The sequence below is a fragment of the Phalacrocorax carbo genome, chromosome 5 (genome assembly GCF_963921805.1).
Source record: "Phalacrocorax carbo chromosome 5, bPhaCar2.1, whole genome shotgun sequence".
NCBI classification, from domain to species: Eukaryota; Metazoa; Chordata; class Aves; order Suliformes; family Phalacrocoracidae; genus Phalacrocorax; species Phalacrocorax carbo.
Genome location: NC_087517.1, coordinates 23,103,584 through 23,121,271, shown reverse-complemented (window position 1 = coordinate 23,121,271; position 17,688 = coordinate 23,103,584). Strand labels below are relative to the sequence as shown.

Genomic DNA, 17,688 nt, shown 5'->3' with positions numbered 1-17,688 from the left:
AAAAACTGTTTCTGTACTTGTTCTTCTTTATATTATTGCCAATTTTAAAATGAATTGCACCCAAACTGAGATTTACAAGAAAAATACTCAACACAATGAGTAAGAAAAAAAGGTGTAGAGTGTGCTACTGCCAAACACTACATTGCAAAGAGTGAATTTTGCCCCTGTACATCAAGTTTCAGCCTAGAGTAATTTGTTGAAGCAAGGTTGTAATAGAAACACTGTCACAGCCTTAATTACAATAAAATGCTGCAGCTATAATGAAAATCTGTGCAACCTCCAGTAAAAACACGTACACTATAATCAGACCAAGGATCACTTTTGAGGGCCACAGTAGCTTTGCGATTAAAAAAAAAATTTCATATAGATGAAGGCTAGAAGAATTGTGTTAAATTACATTGTGTATAGCATCAGAGGATTATTTCTGTTTCTGTTTCTGTTATTATCTCTGAGTCCAAAGGAAATTACTGGCTGGATACAATCAAGTTCCTTCCAGTTAATTGCTTTCAAAACTAAATGTGAACTGGCAGAGAAGCTAGATAACTGGTTGTAAGAATTACTTCCTTGGATGGACTGCTGTGGTAATCCAGCTGGCTAATAAGAAGGGGGAAGTTGCCAAGACATCATAGTCTCATCCTAGTATCTGACAAGGCAGTGTGAACATACCTGCCCTTCTCAAACTATTAGATGCTTAGATTTCTTTTTGCTTTTTTTTCCTTTGTTCTTCCCCCCCCCCCCCCCGGCTTCTTCAAGTGTGATTCTTCCTGATGTACAGGTTTGAATTTTATCTTTTAAAACACAAGATTTCATAACTGTCTGTTCCCCATTACAAAAACAACTTCTAAATGGTGACCAGCAGTAGCACACTGACCCAGTGTGACCCAAACCACTAAACTCTGAACTCTTTACCATCTACAGTAAACCTTATCCATGCAAACACTGAAGATTTTTCATTCTTTTAAAAACTGAACCTGGAGGTTGGTAGAAGACCTTTTCTGGTTGATTCCTATGAAGATGTCTACTTATAGACAAGAACATAAGCTACCTAGTCTGTAGGAAAACATCCACGAGAACAATGAGCCACGTCTGGGACTGGCCTCTTCAAAACTGCTGGTAACTGGGAAACTGCTTCTTTGCACCGTATAACCAAAACTATTTGATACTTGATCAACATTAACTCTCAGTCCTGGTTTTGGCTAGGATAGAGTTCATTTTCTTTGTAGTAGCTAGTATGGGGCTATGTCATTTTAAAATGACATTTTAAAATGACATTTTTAAAAATTATTTGTAGACCTTGAGATACTGCCTAGCTTAAAGGACTTTGGAAGTTTTGAATTGTTTTTCAACTGTTTCAACACTGAACTGGCTGCCAGCTTTGCCAGGTTTAGATTAAGTCCTGACAAGGACAAAAAAATGGGGATCATATTTGATGTTTATAAATAAACTCCAGAGAACATGCCCACTTTTTGCAGTATGTTTTGCCAATGTAGACAGCACAAGGAGTCATTTAACAATGTAGGAATACTAGGAAACAGACTAAATCCCTTCTGACTTCTTCCTTCAGCAGGCTGGCAATCAGCCTGGATGTTGGAATCTCTTGTACTATGAATCAAAAAAGCACCAGACCACACAAATGAGTTCAAGAGACTGAAAGGTGTATTTGGAAAGTGAGCAGCTCTCTCTTACAAACTCCCTTAATGGATTATCAAACACAAACACTGTTTAACAAAAATGTAATCTACACAAATAGAGCAAATGTTTACTGTTAAATCAGAATTAACAATATACTGTCCTCGTTTCAGCTGGGGTAGAGTTAAATTTCTTCATAGTAGCTAGTATGAGACTATGTTTTGGATTTTTGCTGACAACAGTGGTGATAATGTGGAGATGTTTTAGTTGTTGCTAAGTAGCGCTTACACTGGTCAAGGACTTTTTTCAGCTCCCCGTGCTCTGCCGGGTGCACAAGGAGCTGGGAGGGGACACGGCTGGGACAGCTGACCCAAACTGACCAATGGGATATTCCATACCATATGACGTCATGCTCAGTATATAAAGCTGGGGAAGAAGGAAGGGGGGACATTTGGAGCGATGGCGTTTGTCTTCCCAAGTAACCGTTACACGTGATGGAGCCCTGCTTTCCTGGAGGTGGCTGAACACCTGCCTGCCCATGGGAAGTAGTGAATGTATTCCTTGTTTTGCTTTGCTTCCGCATGCAGCTTTTGCTTTACCTATTAAACTGTCTTTATCTCAAACCATGAGTTGCCTCACTTTTACTCTTCCGATTCTCTCCCCCGTCCCACGAGGGGGAAGTAAGCGAGCAGCTGCATGGTGCTTGGTTGCTGACTGGGGCTAAACCACGACATATCTATAATCTGTAACATGTCTTTGCCTAGAGTCTTCACAGACTCTAGGGCAGAAAGAAAGAAAGAGAGAAAAAATGGGTAGAGCTTCAGGCCTTATGCATGTTTCTCTTCATTAACAGGTTTACAGTGACCATAGGTATGGTACGGCTTTATACAACAAGTAGAAGACTAAGATCTTGCCTCAGACAAACTGCTATCTATTTTTCGTAGGAATAATTTATTAAGTAAAGCTGTTAATAGCCATTTCATCAGTGGAGGAACAGAGAAATCTTGAGGATAAGTCATGTAACAGAGGTTACACAGTAATTCAGAGAGAGAATGAGGAATAAAACACAAGCCTCTACCAAATTTTTGCATTATAATTCAGAGGGTGCTTAAACATTTTTGGTATTTTACTGATGTGTAATTGCACGAATCTCTATTTTGAAGAACTTGTCCCTGAAATACAACAAGATTACTATCAACTCAACTTGTGTACCCTTCTTTACTTAGAGACTACAGAATTAGCCACAAAGTCTATATCAACAGTCAGTTATTATTTCCGTACCAAAACCATATTTATAATTCTGCTTATCATCCTGACCAAGGTTTGCATTTCTGTTGTCCACAGCTTACTGTAACTTAGATTCCTACTTTTTTCCAGTACTGCAGTTTAATGCTACATGAGGTACAAGTCTTTAGGAATTCATTGCATTTCTTGTTCTCACAATGTTATTATGCATAGGACTCTATTTGAATAACCTGAAAGTATTTCACAGTCCTTGCGTGAGTACAGGATTGGTAAAGTTAAAAAAAAAAAAAAGAAAAAAGAAAAAACCATATTGGGAGCCTCTGACAGCATCCTCTCTGATTTTAAGAAATGCTTCCTGCCTAAAGGCAGCTATATATTGATGGGAATAAGAGTGCTCTGGATCCCAAGATGAACTAAAAATCAGATTCCATGTGTTAAAAAGTAATATATTTTACTTTAGAATAGATGGGAAAGAAAAATTCAGCATTGCTGGAATGCATATATGTGAAGCAACCTCCTAATGTACTAACCTCTGTTTTTTAAGGATTAAAGAACTTTTATAAAAATAGAACTAGGGGACTATTTAACACAAAATACATTTATTAAAATTAAACTTCACATAACTGCTTCTGTGGCAAAGCTGTTAATGAAGAGTATATTGTTAATTAGCATTTATGCCCTGGTATTGTTAGAAAGCAGACAACACACACACATAGTGAACTGATAGCTTATAAAGGGGATATGGAGAAGAGACAAAGATAATACACAGAGCTCATCCTTATGCAGCTGTGACATTGGACTTTCTTACAAGGTTTTGACCCACAAGAGTGTAAGAAACAGGCAATGCAGGAGTGGAATGCTGATGCTGAAATTTCAGCTTCACTCAAGACTGTGGCAAGACTCAAGGATTTCAGTCTAAAAGATGCCAACAGATGAAAACAGAATCTTCTTCCTCATTACAAGTGTGGAAAGAGGGGTATCCTGGCTGCATTTTCTGACACTGAAAACACCTATTTCTATAATAATAGGAGATATCTGCATTTCACTGATTAAAATTATTTAGGGAAAAATAAAGCTGGTGGAAAAGTTTCAATGAGCATCTTCTTTAATAAAAAAAGCAGGAGCAATTGTTAATGTAATTTGATATTTTAGAAGTCATCTTTTACTAGCATAAACTGATTATTAATTTCTAACCTGAAGGAAATAATACAGTGTAAAGCTCTCTAGTAAGTTATCTCAGGGCAAAGTGACATGAATATGTCTGTCAGCAACAAACTGATGATAGCAACAAACGTGTGCGTTAATAGGATCCTTTGAGCTCAGCAAAGACAGTGAAGTGCCCCTTCAGTTCAGAAGTATGAAGAACTGTGCTGAAGTTGAGCCTAGCTATATTGCACACAAAGAAGTTTATAACGGAAGAATGAAAGAAACTGAATTAAGGAGACGTTTCAGTCTGCGGTTCCAGAGGTTGACCCAGATGATATTGTCAAAACGGGACAGCTAGCTTCTTTCTACCCCTCTCCCCCTTATTCCTGGTCATATGAAGCGTTCCCTCCTTTACTTCAGATATATCAGTTGAGGCACCCCTCTGCAATCACTAAGAGAGCAGAAAATTATCTGTGTGTTTCTGCTGGCTTAGTTTTTTTTCTCTTACTTTAGAACTTCTAGCTCAGGAGGTTTTGACAGTCACTGGAGCTGCAATAAAAACAGCATCATGAGCTTGTTCCTTGGAGCTGTGGGAAAACGATAGAAAGAAGCCAGTTCTCTCCTTTTCAGTAGCAGTGAACTGCTAGATCAGCTTTCTACATCTCTCCATCATACCCTCTAAAACTTTCTAGTCTGAAGGGTTGCTCTCAGGCACAATGACCTTAAGTGATGTCCCAAAATAGGCAAAATTGGCATGGCTCAATTGGAAAGAGAATCCTATTTAAAAAACCACAGGTGCTGAGTCAGCAAAGAATCAGAAGATGCAAATGTAAAGCACTGATGCTGGAAGGCTTTCAAATGAGACAAAACCCAGATACCTCCTGATCAGCTGTCATCACCAGTGACTCCCTGGGTTCCCTCACAGTAGAAGTGATGTTAACACTAGCATCCTAATGATTTTCCAGTTTCTGGAAATTTTCAGGCTCTGCTTTGAGGACATTTTCTTTTACTTATCTTTTAAACGATTGATCTGTAGTGTTGCTGTACTCCTAAAAAAGGCATTCTACTTTTCTTTATCTCTGAACACCAGGGAATTAATGCACATTGCACTGTACCTGTCATGGGCACATCAATAAACAGAAGAAGGATGCACATATCTCCAATGGTATAATAGAAAGGTTTTACTCAGCATGGGTTTTAATTGGCCTGGGTTTTAATTTACTCTGAAGTGGTGACTATACATTCAGATGACTTCTACAGATCACCACAAATGAATGCCAGTAAATGTTTTTACAGTACCATCTGGTCATGTGTTCTTCCGCATGTCAGATTCTGTATTGAAAATTATTTTATAAATGCATTACAGAGTTTTTAAAGGCTTTTAATTGGTACCAATTTTCCTAGGGGGTACTATCTCCCTATTACAGAGCCAAGCTCTTTACTATTATGAGACTATGTCTATCCTCTGGGGAAAATTATAACTAGATGCTCCTGGTGGTTGGTTCTCTTGTAATAATCTTATGTTTGTACTCCAGTATTAAGTGTCTGGCCCACAGACTTGATACTTTGCAGGGATATGGGGATATGTTTTTGCAATCTCATTAAAGTTTGTACCAATTTGATCAAGTTTCAAGTCTTTGGAAAATCAGCACTTTATAATTCTGAACAATATATTGTAGATTTCAATGGTAAATGATCACTAAATTTTTGTCCTCACTGAGCATGCTCTCAGCCCTGATCAAAGTGGGCTGCTGCTTCAAAGAACAAGGATACTATAGTATAATGCTACAACAATCAGAAAGACATTCTTTAACAGCAGTTAGGCCCATTGGCTTCAAAGTGAAGGTAAAGATGGCTATTTCTCCAGCAGCCTCATCATGTGTCCCCTCTTATCATTCACAGGCAGAGGAAGAAGCCATCTAATTCAGAGGCATGGCTAAAAGCAAACCAAGAGACCAGGAAAGAACAAGGTGGGTACAAAGTGTCTTCTAAGAGTAGAGCTTTAAGAGTAGAAGAGAAATTATAACAGACCTGGGAAAGGCAAATTCAGTGATGAGAAAGAACAAGAGAGCTGTGAACTACATTATCAGGTGAGGAGGAACACCAAGAACAGAGAAATGGTTAGAAAAATAGAAGCACTTGCTGAAGAAGGTGGAGATTAGAAACAGAAGCTATTGGAGTGGTAGAGGAAGAAGACACAAGAAGCTGACTCTAACAGAGAACAAAGCCTTAAGCACAAACAGAATGAACAATGAATGGAGACTGATGGGAAAGATGGGTCAGATAACGACCTGGGACAGGGAACCTGGGATGAGTTGGCCAAGTAAATTTGGGGGCATCAGGGACAATAATAGAACTTAGACTGGTAGGGAGGATAAGATTAGGACTAAACCTACAGCAATAGAGCCTCCTTCACTACTGCAATCTGCAGGTGCTACTGCACTCAAGTTGCAAACAAAATATTTAAGATGGGTTAGGTGGTGACAGGATGGACAAGGAGTTAAACTCCCTTAGGTGAGTACTGATTCATACCAGGGGTGCTGGGAAGCAAAATCCTTCCTACACTCCAGCCATGCAGAAGCTTGTCTGTCACAACACTCCCAGTTAATATTTGGAAAGGCTTCAGGAGAGAAATGCTGTCTTGGTCTTGATTCCTTCTCACTCCACATTATGGATATAGATCCAGAAGAACGTATTGGAATACCATGAGGTATCCATTACAGAGCCCCTCTTGGCATAAGGATTGTTTCACTTCATCTGTATCTTCCATTTGGTCAACAGCTGGGAAAACTGATAACTTTTGGGCCAGCCAACCCACAGCTATAGGCAATCTGATCTTCAAGCTGTTACATGGGGAAGGTCTGCTTAGGAGGCTAGATAAAGCAGAAACATCTACTGTAACGCTGGCATAGCTCCCTCACCCACAGTAAACAGTTCTTGGTATATTTCTCCACAAAAGAAAAAAAACCCAAACAAACCCTACAGAAGTCAACTTCACCTTGAAGTTGTACTTACACCTATTCCTTTATTTTCGCTTGTACATTTTTGTTTGGGCTTTTAGCACTTAAGCTACAGTCTTATGCCATATAGGTATATACATGTTTATGACTTATGAATCATGACATTTAATTTTCTTCATCAACATTAGCAGGTGTTTGTTTATAATAATGGGCCAGAGCTTATCTCACTCTAGACAAATTTCATATTACAGAATGATTGCTGAGCTTGGGAAGGTGTGTTCATTTGCATTTAATTCTCTTGTGGAACAGTGAAATTCTGCCACCCTCTGGACAACAACTAAACTAAGACATATTTGCAGTCAGCCTCAAAAGTGAAAAATTCCACTGCTGCTGACAAACATTCATTGCTTTTTAAGCACATTTTAAAATTAATTACTAAACTGAATGAAAAACAGCACTTACTACTAAGCTACAGACAAAACAATTAAGTACTGAATAGCCTTCTTACTAGCAGTATCTAATCAAACAGCAAACTTTAAAGGGTCCTGTTCTTAATCTTTTCTAGTAGTCACTTCATTGTTCACAGTTGTATTTTTAAAGATCTGCTACCAAAAGATGATATAGTTTTTCATCACGCTGATATGTATTTCCACAAACCATAATATTTTGGAATTACTAGCATCTCTGTGGCTGAGCCAAAAGTTAATACATACAGAACAGAGTTCAGTGGGAGAAAGAAGGCTAAGGAGAAGGTTGCATTTATGGTTGATCAAATAAGCTTTAAAAAGTATAAATGGGAAAATGTCTTTTGCATTCACATGGCATGCAGCACTTATTACTATTAATACTGCTAATCAATGCATTAATATGATTAATTTCACACAGTAAATGTCTGTGCATTCTAAGTTCCAACTTGTGCTTCCAGACTTAGTGTGGGGAAGGAGGGCTGCAGCGTACATGTTGTACAGTACCTTGTTTTGGCTATGGAGCCTAGCTGCTGCTGTTCTTGGATGAGCTCAGCCAGCTGTTTTTGCAGAGACATATCTTTACCATGTACTTGTTTAATAAATGGATGCTCCAAAAGATGGGTGACTGAAGGACGCTTTTCAAAATCCTTGATAAGACACCTGTGACAGAGAAATACTGGTCTCAGGCAATGATGTTATTTCATTACAGCATGATTTGAGTCAGCTTACTGTGTGGCTGACTAGTAATTTCTTTTCCACAAATTTGAGTTCCTTAGCATGCAACAAGACCCTTCCCTACATTGGAATATATCTGGCATAAAATACATAACTAAGTGAAGTCACCCTACAAGTATACTGGTATAAAGCCTATGCATTTGAGTTTATTTAACCTCTCTTTTTAACTGTAACTAGCTTATTGTGAAAAAATGGCACTGTATTTTTTAAGTGCTGTACAGTTAATATACATTGAACATAATTAAAACATAATAACATAACATAACATAATTTGACATAGAGCTTTGTTTTGTTTTCAGAATGAATGTTTCAGGTAGATATTCTACATTGCAATAAGTGTTCGCATAGGAATCATAAAAAATTTTGCAAACCTACATAATTCAGACTGGAAGAGAAACAAAAGAGTCAGAATTAAACGCTAGGGTACTAAATTTCTGTCTGTGATAGGAAGAGGTGATCTAGTAATGAGTAGAGAGATACATCCTATTAAATTAGCATAAAATAAAGTATCATGCTAATTTATATAAAGATTTAAAATTGAGGAAGCCATCATTAAAGTTTACTTCTTTTCTCTACAATAAAGCTGAAATAATACAGTCAAAACAGAAGAATGATCTAACAGTATTAGACTGCTTTAAAGCACCCTCTAATTCTTTATATTATTCTGTTTATCTTGCTTAAATAATAATATTGACATTATTTGAGAATGAGAAAAAGGAATGCTGCCATTCAGTATACATCTCCTTTCTAGCACCTATCATTTCAGTGAACTATAGCCCAAGTTTATTTGATGAGATGCATTCTTATTATATACTTCACAATTACATCTACTTACATATTAAGTGATACACCTAAAGTACTTCCTTAGCAGGGCCAAACATCACAAATAAAGATTACCTTTTTAGCCAAACGTTCAATTAAACTTTAATATCTTTTAGAATAATTTATATTCTAGCAGTATCAATAACAATTTGCAAAATTTAAACTGCATCTAAAAGAAAAAATCATACACATTAATTGATTTCAAATACTACCAAACACATTAGCAAATTATTAAAGTTTAGCCTCACCTCAAATACTTCAGTGAAGCCTAAAGTCTGGTCTTAAAATGATCCTGAAATATCTTTGAACATAACTTTAATACTTCAGGTTCCTGAAAACCATTTTCCCAACCTCTTCTTGGTACGTCTAGTCCAGAAAAGACAATCTGTAAAATGCGCTATCAGTTTTATAACTATTTTGGTAAATTTTGCTATAGGCTAGAACTCTAGCCTCCTGATAGAAAGACTAAAGTAACAGAACCTGCTTTATCCCCATCCATCTGAGCGCAAAGTTATAAATACCAGTTCTCCTCCCCACCATGAATAGATCCATCATCAGCCTTCAACAGGTTCTGACAAACACCTCCCCCACCCCCCATTTTTCCTCTTGTCATCCATGGTTTTTAAAAGTCAATACACCACACAGACAATACGGTCCATGCCAATCCTGGTTAAATTTATATGTTTCCTGAGAAAAAGAAAAAAGCATTTGAAAAGAAAGATACCATTAATCAGGAAGGCAGAGGTAAAAAGCAAAAACAACAACAAACTACACAGCATATAAATTGATTGATGGCAAGTATCTGAGGTGAAAATTTCAGTCTGAAAAGCTCATGCACTCATGATTCTTACCATTCTAACAATAATTACAAATTTAAAGTATTTATGCTATATTGTTAATATATAAATTTTCTTGTTAAATTTGATTACATCAGGAATTTTTCAGTAACATAACTGAATACAAGCGAAGCTATTTCATAGAATAGTTTGGGTTGGAAGGGACCTTTAGAGGTCATCTAGTCCAGTCCCCCTGCAGTGAGCAGGGACACCTTCAACTAGATCAGGTTGCTCAGAGTCCCGTCCAGCCTAACCCTGAATGTTCCTAGGGATGGGGCATCTACCACCTCTCTGGGCAACCTGTTCCAGTGTTTCACCACCCTCATCGTAAAAATTTCTTCCTCGTATCTCATCTGAATCTACCCTCTTTTGGTTTAAAACCATCACCCCTTGCCCTATTGCAACAGACCCTAATGTCATGACAGTTGCTTTTCAGATAATATCATTAGAGTTTAAATGGATTATCTTCAAGAAATTACACAGTTGCAGACACAATATCTTGTGTTTACCAAAAGTGTGAAGAACATACAAATCTTTTACCTGGGATATGTAGTTATTAATATGAATTCTACTCTGAGCTCTGGAACAATGCACCTCCAAAGACACTCTATGGACAAGATCCAGAAGCTGCAAGAAAAATTTTTCATACAGGTGTGCCCTAGGTGAAACATTCAAATGTCCAGGATACTGCATTCATTAAGGAAGCCTAACAAGAAGAGATGGAAGGAAAACATTTTAGGGGGAAAAAAAGTTCTTAGCTTCTCTATTTTGTGCCTGAAATGTTAGCTGTTTAGGCCTTGCAGGTGTTTAATGAGCATAGGTGAATTCTGTCAGGGAGGTGGTGCTGAGGACTACTTTAGGATTATCTCTGCTTCTGTTGCACACTCCTGCCAATCCCCCACTGACTATTCACTTTGCATGCATGCCTTTATTCTCTGGTAGTAGGGTATTTTTCCCACTTGTGTTCACGTAGGATTTCACTTGAAACACAAGTAAAACTTCATTAATTCATAAGATGACCAAGCTAATGATACAAGACATCCACATGATTCTGAGATCAGTCTCTGTGCCAAGCTCAGACAGAGCACACCCACTATTGTGCCAAGTTTGTGCCTCTATTAGAAGAACAGAGCCCTTTCAGATGGTTAATGAGATACCACAACAAAGCAGAGTGCTATTAACTAACAGCCATGCAAGGGTGAGGAGCAGCTGCTTAAATTCACATCTGTAACTTCTTGTGTGAGTACTTCTACTCAAGTTCAGGGAAGAGACTGACAGAAGAATGTACATTTTCAGCGGAGTTGGTTTAATTCATCAAGTTAAATGACAAGTTCCTAGTACATTAGAAACACAGCAGCAGAAAGACCAGGCAGGCCATAGGGAGTTGAAGTGTGTATGGCATATACACTCTCCTTTTGCCCCAAAACAGCGGAATTGTTGACACAGTCCCTTCTAGAAATTACTCCTTATGTTTCAAGTGCCAGTAACCACCTTGCAGCTTAATCACAGTAGGTACTGTGGGCTCAGTGTGTACTAATATATTCAGTGCCAACCTGCTGTATCACCAGGCCTGCTGCGATGGAGCGCAGGGTGGAGAGATGTCATGTGACACTGAAAAGACAGTCCTTATGCTTCTCCTTTTGGTGCATATTCCTTTGTCCTAATTCCTCTCTATGTAGACAAGACCTACTAATATTCTGAGGTATATTTACATGACCTGCTTCTACACACTGTCATTTCAACTGTGTTGCTTTTAATGCCACAGTGAATGCGTGCTGCTGCTGTGAGTCAACGTTACCTGTAAAATAACAATTCTTGGGCCACCACCTATGTGCTAGTGAAAAATGATGTCCCAGACCACCAGTGTCACTGTGTTCAGTAAGGTATCATTTCCTACACTGGAAGCAGTATCGACACTACAGTTCTCTTCAGAAAAAAGTAATTTAATATAGAATATCAGCTCTTATGCCGCTAAAGCCTACACAAAGGTGAGCATTATCACAGTGTATTCTACTGACCTGCACCCTGAAATAGAACTATAATGTGTGAAAAAGTTAATCGTATGGATGCCTGAGTTCAAAGTTGTCCGTATATATTCAGTTAGGAGATGTATTCCATTTAAAGGCCAGAAAAAAAGAAATCAAGAAGTAATACACAGAAATCCAGCAATATTAATATTTGAAAGAGGAAGAGTACAGTAACAAAACAGCTTTTATAATGTCACTTATGAGAAAATATTCTTATTCAATGCAGCCAACAGAAACCAATGTGTGCGTTGTGCAAGGAAAAAACAATATTAAGAAGTCATATCACTGAAAGATTTGCTTCTGAAGAAAGGAGAAAACTAAAGTATCTTCAGGTGCTTGTCTGAGCATTCATTTAAGACCAATTTGGACAGTTAACTTAAGCACTGTCAAACATCAACCATGTTGCAATTACATATAAAACCAACAAATGTGCTGCACCTGCAAATTAAACCAATTCATTTGGCACGTGGAAATTATTTTAAAAAAACACAAAAACAAAAAACCCAAGCACAAAAAACCCCTGGTGAGACTCCCTTGCAAATTGAGCAAATTGACTAGCAAATCTACTACAAGATGGGTTTCATATAAGGTATGATGAAATTATGATCATATTTGGACCACCATTTTTTGGATCTAAAATAATGGGAAGGATAAGTAAGTAGAGATGGAAAAGGAAAAAACATTGTACATGTTTGCCTTGATGAAAGTCAATCCATTACCTAATTTGAAATTCTAGTATCTTCCATCATGCTTTCTTAGCTGAAAACTAATTCTCAGGATTCATTAGTGTCACTACATTAAACATAGGTTGCAGCCATTTGCTGCAATCTCACAGCCAGGCTCCTGAGCACCATTTCCATTCTGCCACAATTACAGGCAAAGATGAAGCATTTATTAGCAGGGGATAAGAGCAGACTTCTATACACACAGGCCCATCTGAGACGCCCTCTAAAAATTCACTGCCTGCTTGCACTTGCATGATAACATTGTTGGAATTGCTACATCTCAACAATGTAAACTGCCATTTTGCAAGTAGCAAATCAGATGACTGAAAATGAGAGATATTTATCAGCATTCATGAGCTAGCATTTACTAAGGAATAAATTGAAAGAAATAGATTTCATAAGAACGGCAATGGTGGTCTAAGTCTCCTGTGTGTTCAGAAACAGAAAACAATTACTAACATCATTTACTATTGCAGCCAAAGTAAGTAGAGCAGCAGCAGTTATTTTTTTTCAGAAATTCTCTTTCATCAGATCTATTATGATCTATTTGTCCACAAGTACTTTCTTCAAAAATAAAGAAACCAATCAGCTCCAACCCTTATAGCTTAGTTACATTATGATTTGTCTTCAGTATTTTGTTCTCTTCAATTATTAGATCTTGTGAATTCTACATTTTCTGATGCTTTCTCATGTGCTGGCAGTGGATAATTGGAACTTATATTGTCTCATAAACCAAATATCCAACCAGACATCTAGTCACTGTTTATCATCTACATGCACAGAAGATGCACAGGTTATTATTTGGAAGAAATTATGATGTATAACAGACTCTGTATTAGAGCTGGGGAATCTACACCACAGCTTCTGGGCCAGAGAAGTATAAAGTCTCCGATCTGTTCAACAAATTATTAGATAAAGTGCTCGTTGCCACTCCACTGGTCCCTATCTCTCTGCTGCTCAGCCCATCAGTGTCCTCCCCCCATCAGCTGCTCCTCATACAGCTCTACACCACTCTCCCTTGCCCTCCAAATACTTCACTGCTTGCACAAGTACCTGCAGACCTAGCAGCGAGGAATCTTTCCAGAACACTCCCATTGGGATAGAAGTGCTTTCCAAGGTCTTGAACAGGACTTCAGGGTATCCTGAGGTGCTGAAATCCTCTTCTCCCAGTCCCAGAAAAAACAGCTACCAGGTTGCCCCCAAAGGTAGAGATGGCTCAGCTGGGGAACTAGAATGGAGATTTCTCAGAGGGAGAGGAGAAAGGGTAAGGTCATATTCTCTTGATCTTCCTCCTAAGCAGGAAGAAGGAGGTCTCTAGGTTCTGAGGTTTTTGGTTTTTCTTCCCTGTACTTTCCCAGCTACTTCTATCAGAACATCATTTCACGGTGGAAGATTAGTGAAATCAAGAGCATGACCCCAACTGGGTTGTCCCTCCTGCTTAGGGAAATGGAGGGACAGACACTGACAAGTGTCTGGTTCATTAGGTCAGAAACCTTCCAGCCAAGAAAGGAAAAATAAAAGTCTCAGATTGTTTATAACTGGTTAAAATGCTCTGTTCATCACTCTGACTGTTCATCCTACCTCTGTACCATACATAACCATGGCAGACATTGGTCAGCCACAGGCAGCAGAGAGGTGGAGAAGAAAAGACATTTCATGAATTACATTTATAATAATGATGCAGGGATGTGCCTGCTTCCCTGAAGCCTCCCTGCTTCCCATTCCCAGGCCTGCCCATCCCCCACTGCTGCAGGTCACTCATTTGCAAAAATGAGCTAAAAAACTGTGACAGCTTTGCCAACAGCATTTCTATTTTCAGTCCTAATTCAACAGGACACGCAGGATACAAACAACCTTATCTTCAGAACTATATATAGTTGCCCCTTTGGAAAAAGCAAATGCTGAGCACTAAGGGTATGTAAATAGGTTAAATAGGTCTCCTGTCTTGAACCAGCATCACATGATAAATAACAAGGATTTTACTGTTCCTTCTGCTACAATCAGATATCACGATGAAAGACTGAATTTATGACAAAGTACTCAATCATCACGTGCATAATATAAATTCTGATGGTCAGAACATATTTATACCTTTATTGATCTTCCTTTTGGTAGCAAATGCTGTAAATTACTAATCTTCCCTAACAATGAAACACTCTTAATACTGAAATGTCACCAGCCCCTGTTTTCTTAATAAATCTTCTTTCAATTTAATTTTTAACATCAAGCACCATGTAGAGTAATTTAGAGCACATATCTGAAACCTAACAAAGGTTCACTCACATGGAAATTGTAAAATTAGGTGTAGTAAACAGCTTTACCTCTTCTAAAGCTTAGCTTTCCCAGCCTCCTTTGGGCTGAGTAGAGACAACAATTTATTCTGACTTATATACATGGGTTAGAGAACGAACAATGGAAACTATGGAGTGGCACTTCTTGCAGCTCTCAGAATGGGTCAGACTTTGCTCACGTTGAAACCCTTAGAATTTTACCAGAGGCAACAGAAATTCAGTCAGAACAAGTCTAGGGAGCGTCTCAAAAACACCAAATATATGTATTTATTGTGTGATGAAACTGGGGGGTTTCTAGCCTTTTACCAGGAATGGGTCTGCTCTATTTCTTTGGCCTATCCTTGAAGACCCAGGAACACAAAGAGCCTTCAGAACCTTTTACAACTGAAGCTTTTTATGTGAAACAGTGTATTTTGCATTTGTACTAAACATTCTCCCTTAGTTATCCATCCCCCTTTGACACCACAGCATGCAGCTGATTTAAGGCAGTTGGACCATAGAGAAGGTAGGAGATAAGGAAAGCATAGTCTAATACTGACAGTTTATTTCTTTTACATCTTATGTCATAGCTAGAAAGGCAGCTAAGGACAGAGACATTTTTCTCTCCTTTGGTGCTTAGTGCACTTTCCTGTCTCCCAGTAAATAAGGACCGCCACTAAAACAGCAATTGTAGTTCTACTACGCCATAATCACAGAGCAGCTGGGAAGAGTTTCTCACTTATACCATTAAGCCAACTGTCTGATATCCTCTGCTGAGAAACCCCAAATCCACCCACACTATGATGTCTTCATTTGAAGTAATTCACAAATACCCAGGCAGATGAGATCAGGTTAGTTCTACTAGTTGGGAGTCCACAGGCAGTAACAACATTCTTCTCATTACTGCTGCCAGACCTGACCTGTACCCCCTGGCCCACAAGAGGACAGCAGGTGCACCTGTGCTTCCTGGAGCTTCCCTTAATCTGAAAGTATGCTGGACTGCTTCATTCTCAGCTCTGCTGTTGATAAGTGAGTGACTTTGAGCAAGATGCCCTTCATCTCAGTTTCTTCAGGTGTTAAAAAAGAAATTGAACTCATCTCTATTCCAGTAGTACAGACAACTTAAAAATCTACTGACAGGAATAAGGCATTACTATTCTACTGTTGCTTCATCAGTCCAATGCAAAGGTACTATTATCAGGCAGAAATGCTGGATTATTATTTGGTTTACATTTTTTGCAACTCCAATTTTTACTGCTTTCCTGTTTCTGTATTTCTGCCTTTCATATCATCAAAAATGCATTCCAGACAAACCTGCATCATCTAGAACACATCCTTTCTTTGAGAACTAGAATAATTTAATGGGAAGGAGTATGTCTACCCCTAAAAACAAACTACTGCAGGATCAGCACAGATATGATACTTCACTTCTTTTCGTTCTTGCCGTTGTCCTTCCTTCCCACCCTGCATCCTAGTATTTGTGTCTACCACTTCTGTCTTACTGTCCTCAGTCTTCTGCCATGCTCAGTCTTTACTTTTACCAAATACTATGGAGGTGAAAACCATGTAGTAACAGGTGGCAACACCATGTTACATTTCCTTGCAAGCAAAGCAGATAAATGACAAACATTAGCTATTGCAAAAGGCTTTCCTTCCAATAAATGCTAATAACATTAGAGCTCCAGAAGCATCTAAGCTTCGAATTGAGCTTAAAAGGCATCCCAGTGAAAGAGAAATGGGCAGAGACTACTTCAGAAATTGAAATACTGGCACTTAATGACAACAGGAGCTTGAAGAAGGGAGTAAGGAAACTTTGCCTCATCAGACAATTACTTCACATGCTCTGATACTATAATCTTCTATGCAGCATTCTATTCCTAGAATTGCCAATGCTTTTCAAATAGACTTGTCCCTCCACCGTGGATGTGTATCTTTCTCACTACACTATACTTACTACTGTTAGTGTTTACAATTGAGAATAGCAAGCCAATAAACCCACAAACCATGGGAATGAGTGCTTATCACTAATGGTAAGGAACTCAACAGTATACTTTACTGAGTGAAAGATCTTGATGCTGTGATATCTGTAAAATCCAGTATGATTCTTTACAGGGTCCGGACTTCAAACCTGAATGAGTTTCTCACCTCTACCTAAAATTGCAGGTTTTTAATACAACTGCTCATTAGAAAGCTGAAGACAACTGTATCCATTATATATGCCCATTCACAGGATCACAGGTTGGAAGGGACCTCAGGGATCATCTAGTCCAACCTTTCTGGGAAGAGCAGAGTCTAAACAAGATGGCCCAGTGCCCTATCCAGACGACTCTTAAAGGTGTCCAACATGGCCGAGTCAACCACTTCCCTGGGGAGATTATTCCAATGGTTGACTGTCCTCGCTGTGAAAAATTTCCCTCTCGTGTCCAATTAGAATCTCCCCAAGAGAAATTTGTGTCCCTTCCCCCTTGTCCTCTCCATGTGACTCCGTGTAAAAAGGGAGTCTCCATCCTCTGTGTAACTACCCCTTAAGTACTGGTACATGGTGATGAGATCCCCTGTGAGCCTCCTTTTCTCAAGGCTGAACAAACCCAGCTCTCCCAGCCTATCCTCATATGGCAGGCTTCCCAGCCCTCTGGTCATCCTGGTGGCCCTTCCCTGGACCCCTTCCAGCCTGTCCACATCCTTTTTGTAGAGCGGGGACCAGAACTGCACACAGTGCTCCAGGTGTGGCCTGACAAGCGCTGAGTAGAGTGGGATAATGACTTCTTGATCTCTGCTGGCGATGCCCTTTTTGACGCAACCCAGCATCCTGTTGGCCTTCTTAGC

The 17,688-nt window shown here is 38.9% G+C and overlaps 1 protein-coding gene across 1 annotated transcript in view; it reads right to left on the bottom strand.

Moving 5' to 3' along the window:
• MYO3B (myosin IIIB) overlaps window positions 1–17,688 on the bottom strand; it is a 201,752-nt gene that overhangs the window by 118,606 nt on the left and 65,458 nt on the right. The window contains exon 9 of the mRNA XM_064453241.1: window positions 7,952–8,107. Coding sequence (XP_064309311.1) covers window positions 7,952–8,107 — 156 coding nt within the window. The remainder of the gene's footprint in view (window positions 1–7,951; window positions 8,108–17,688) is intronic.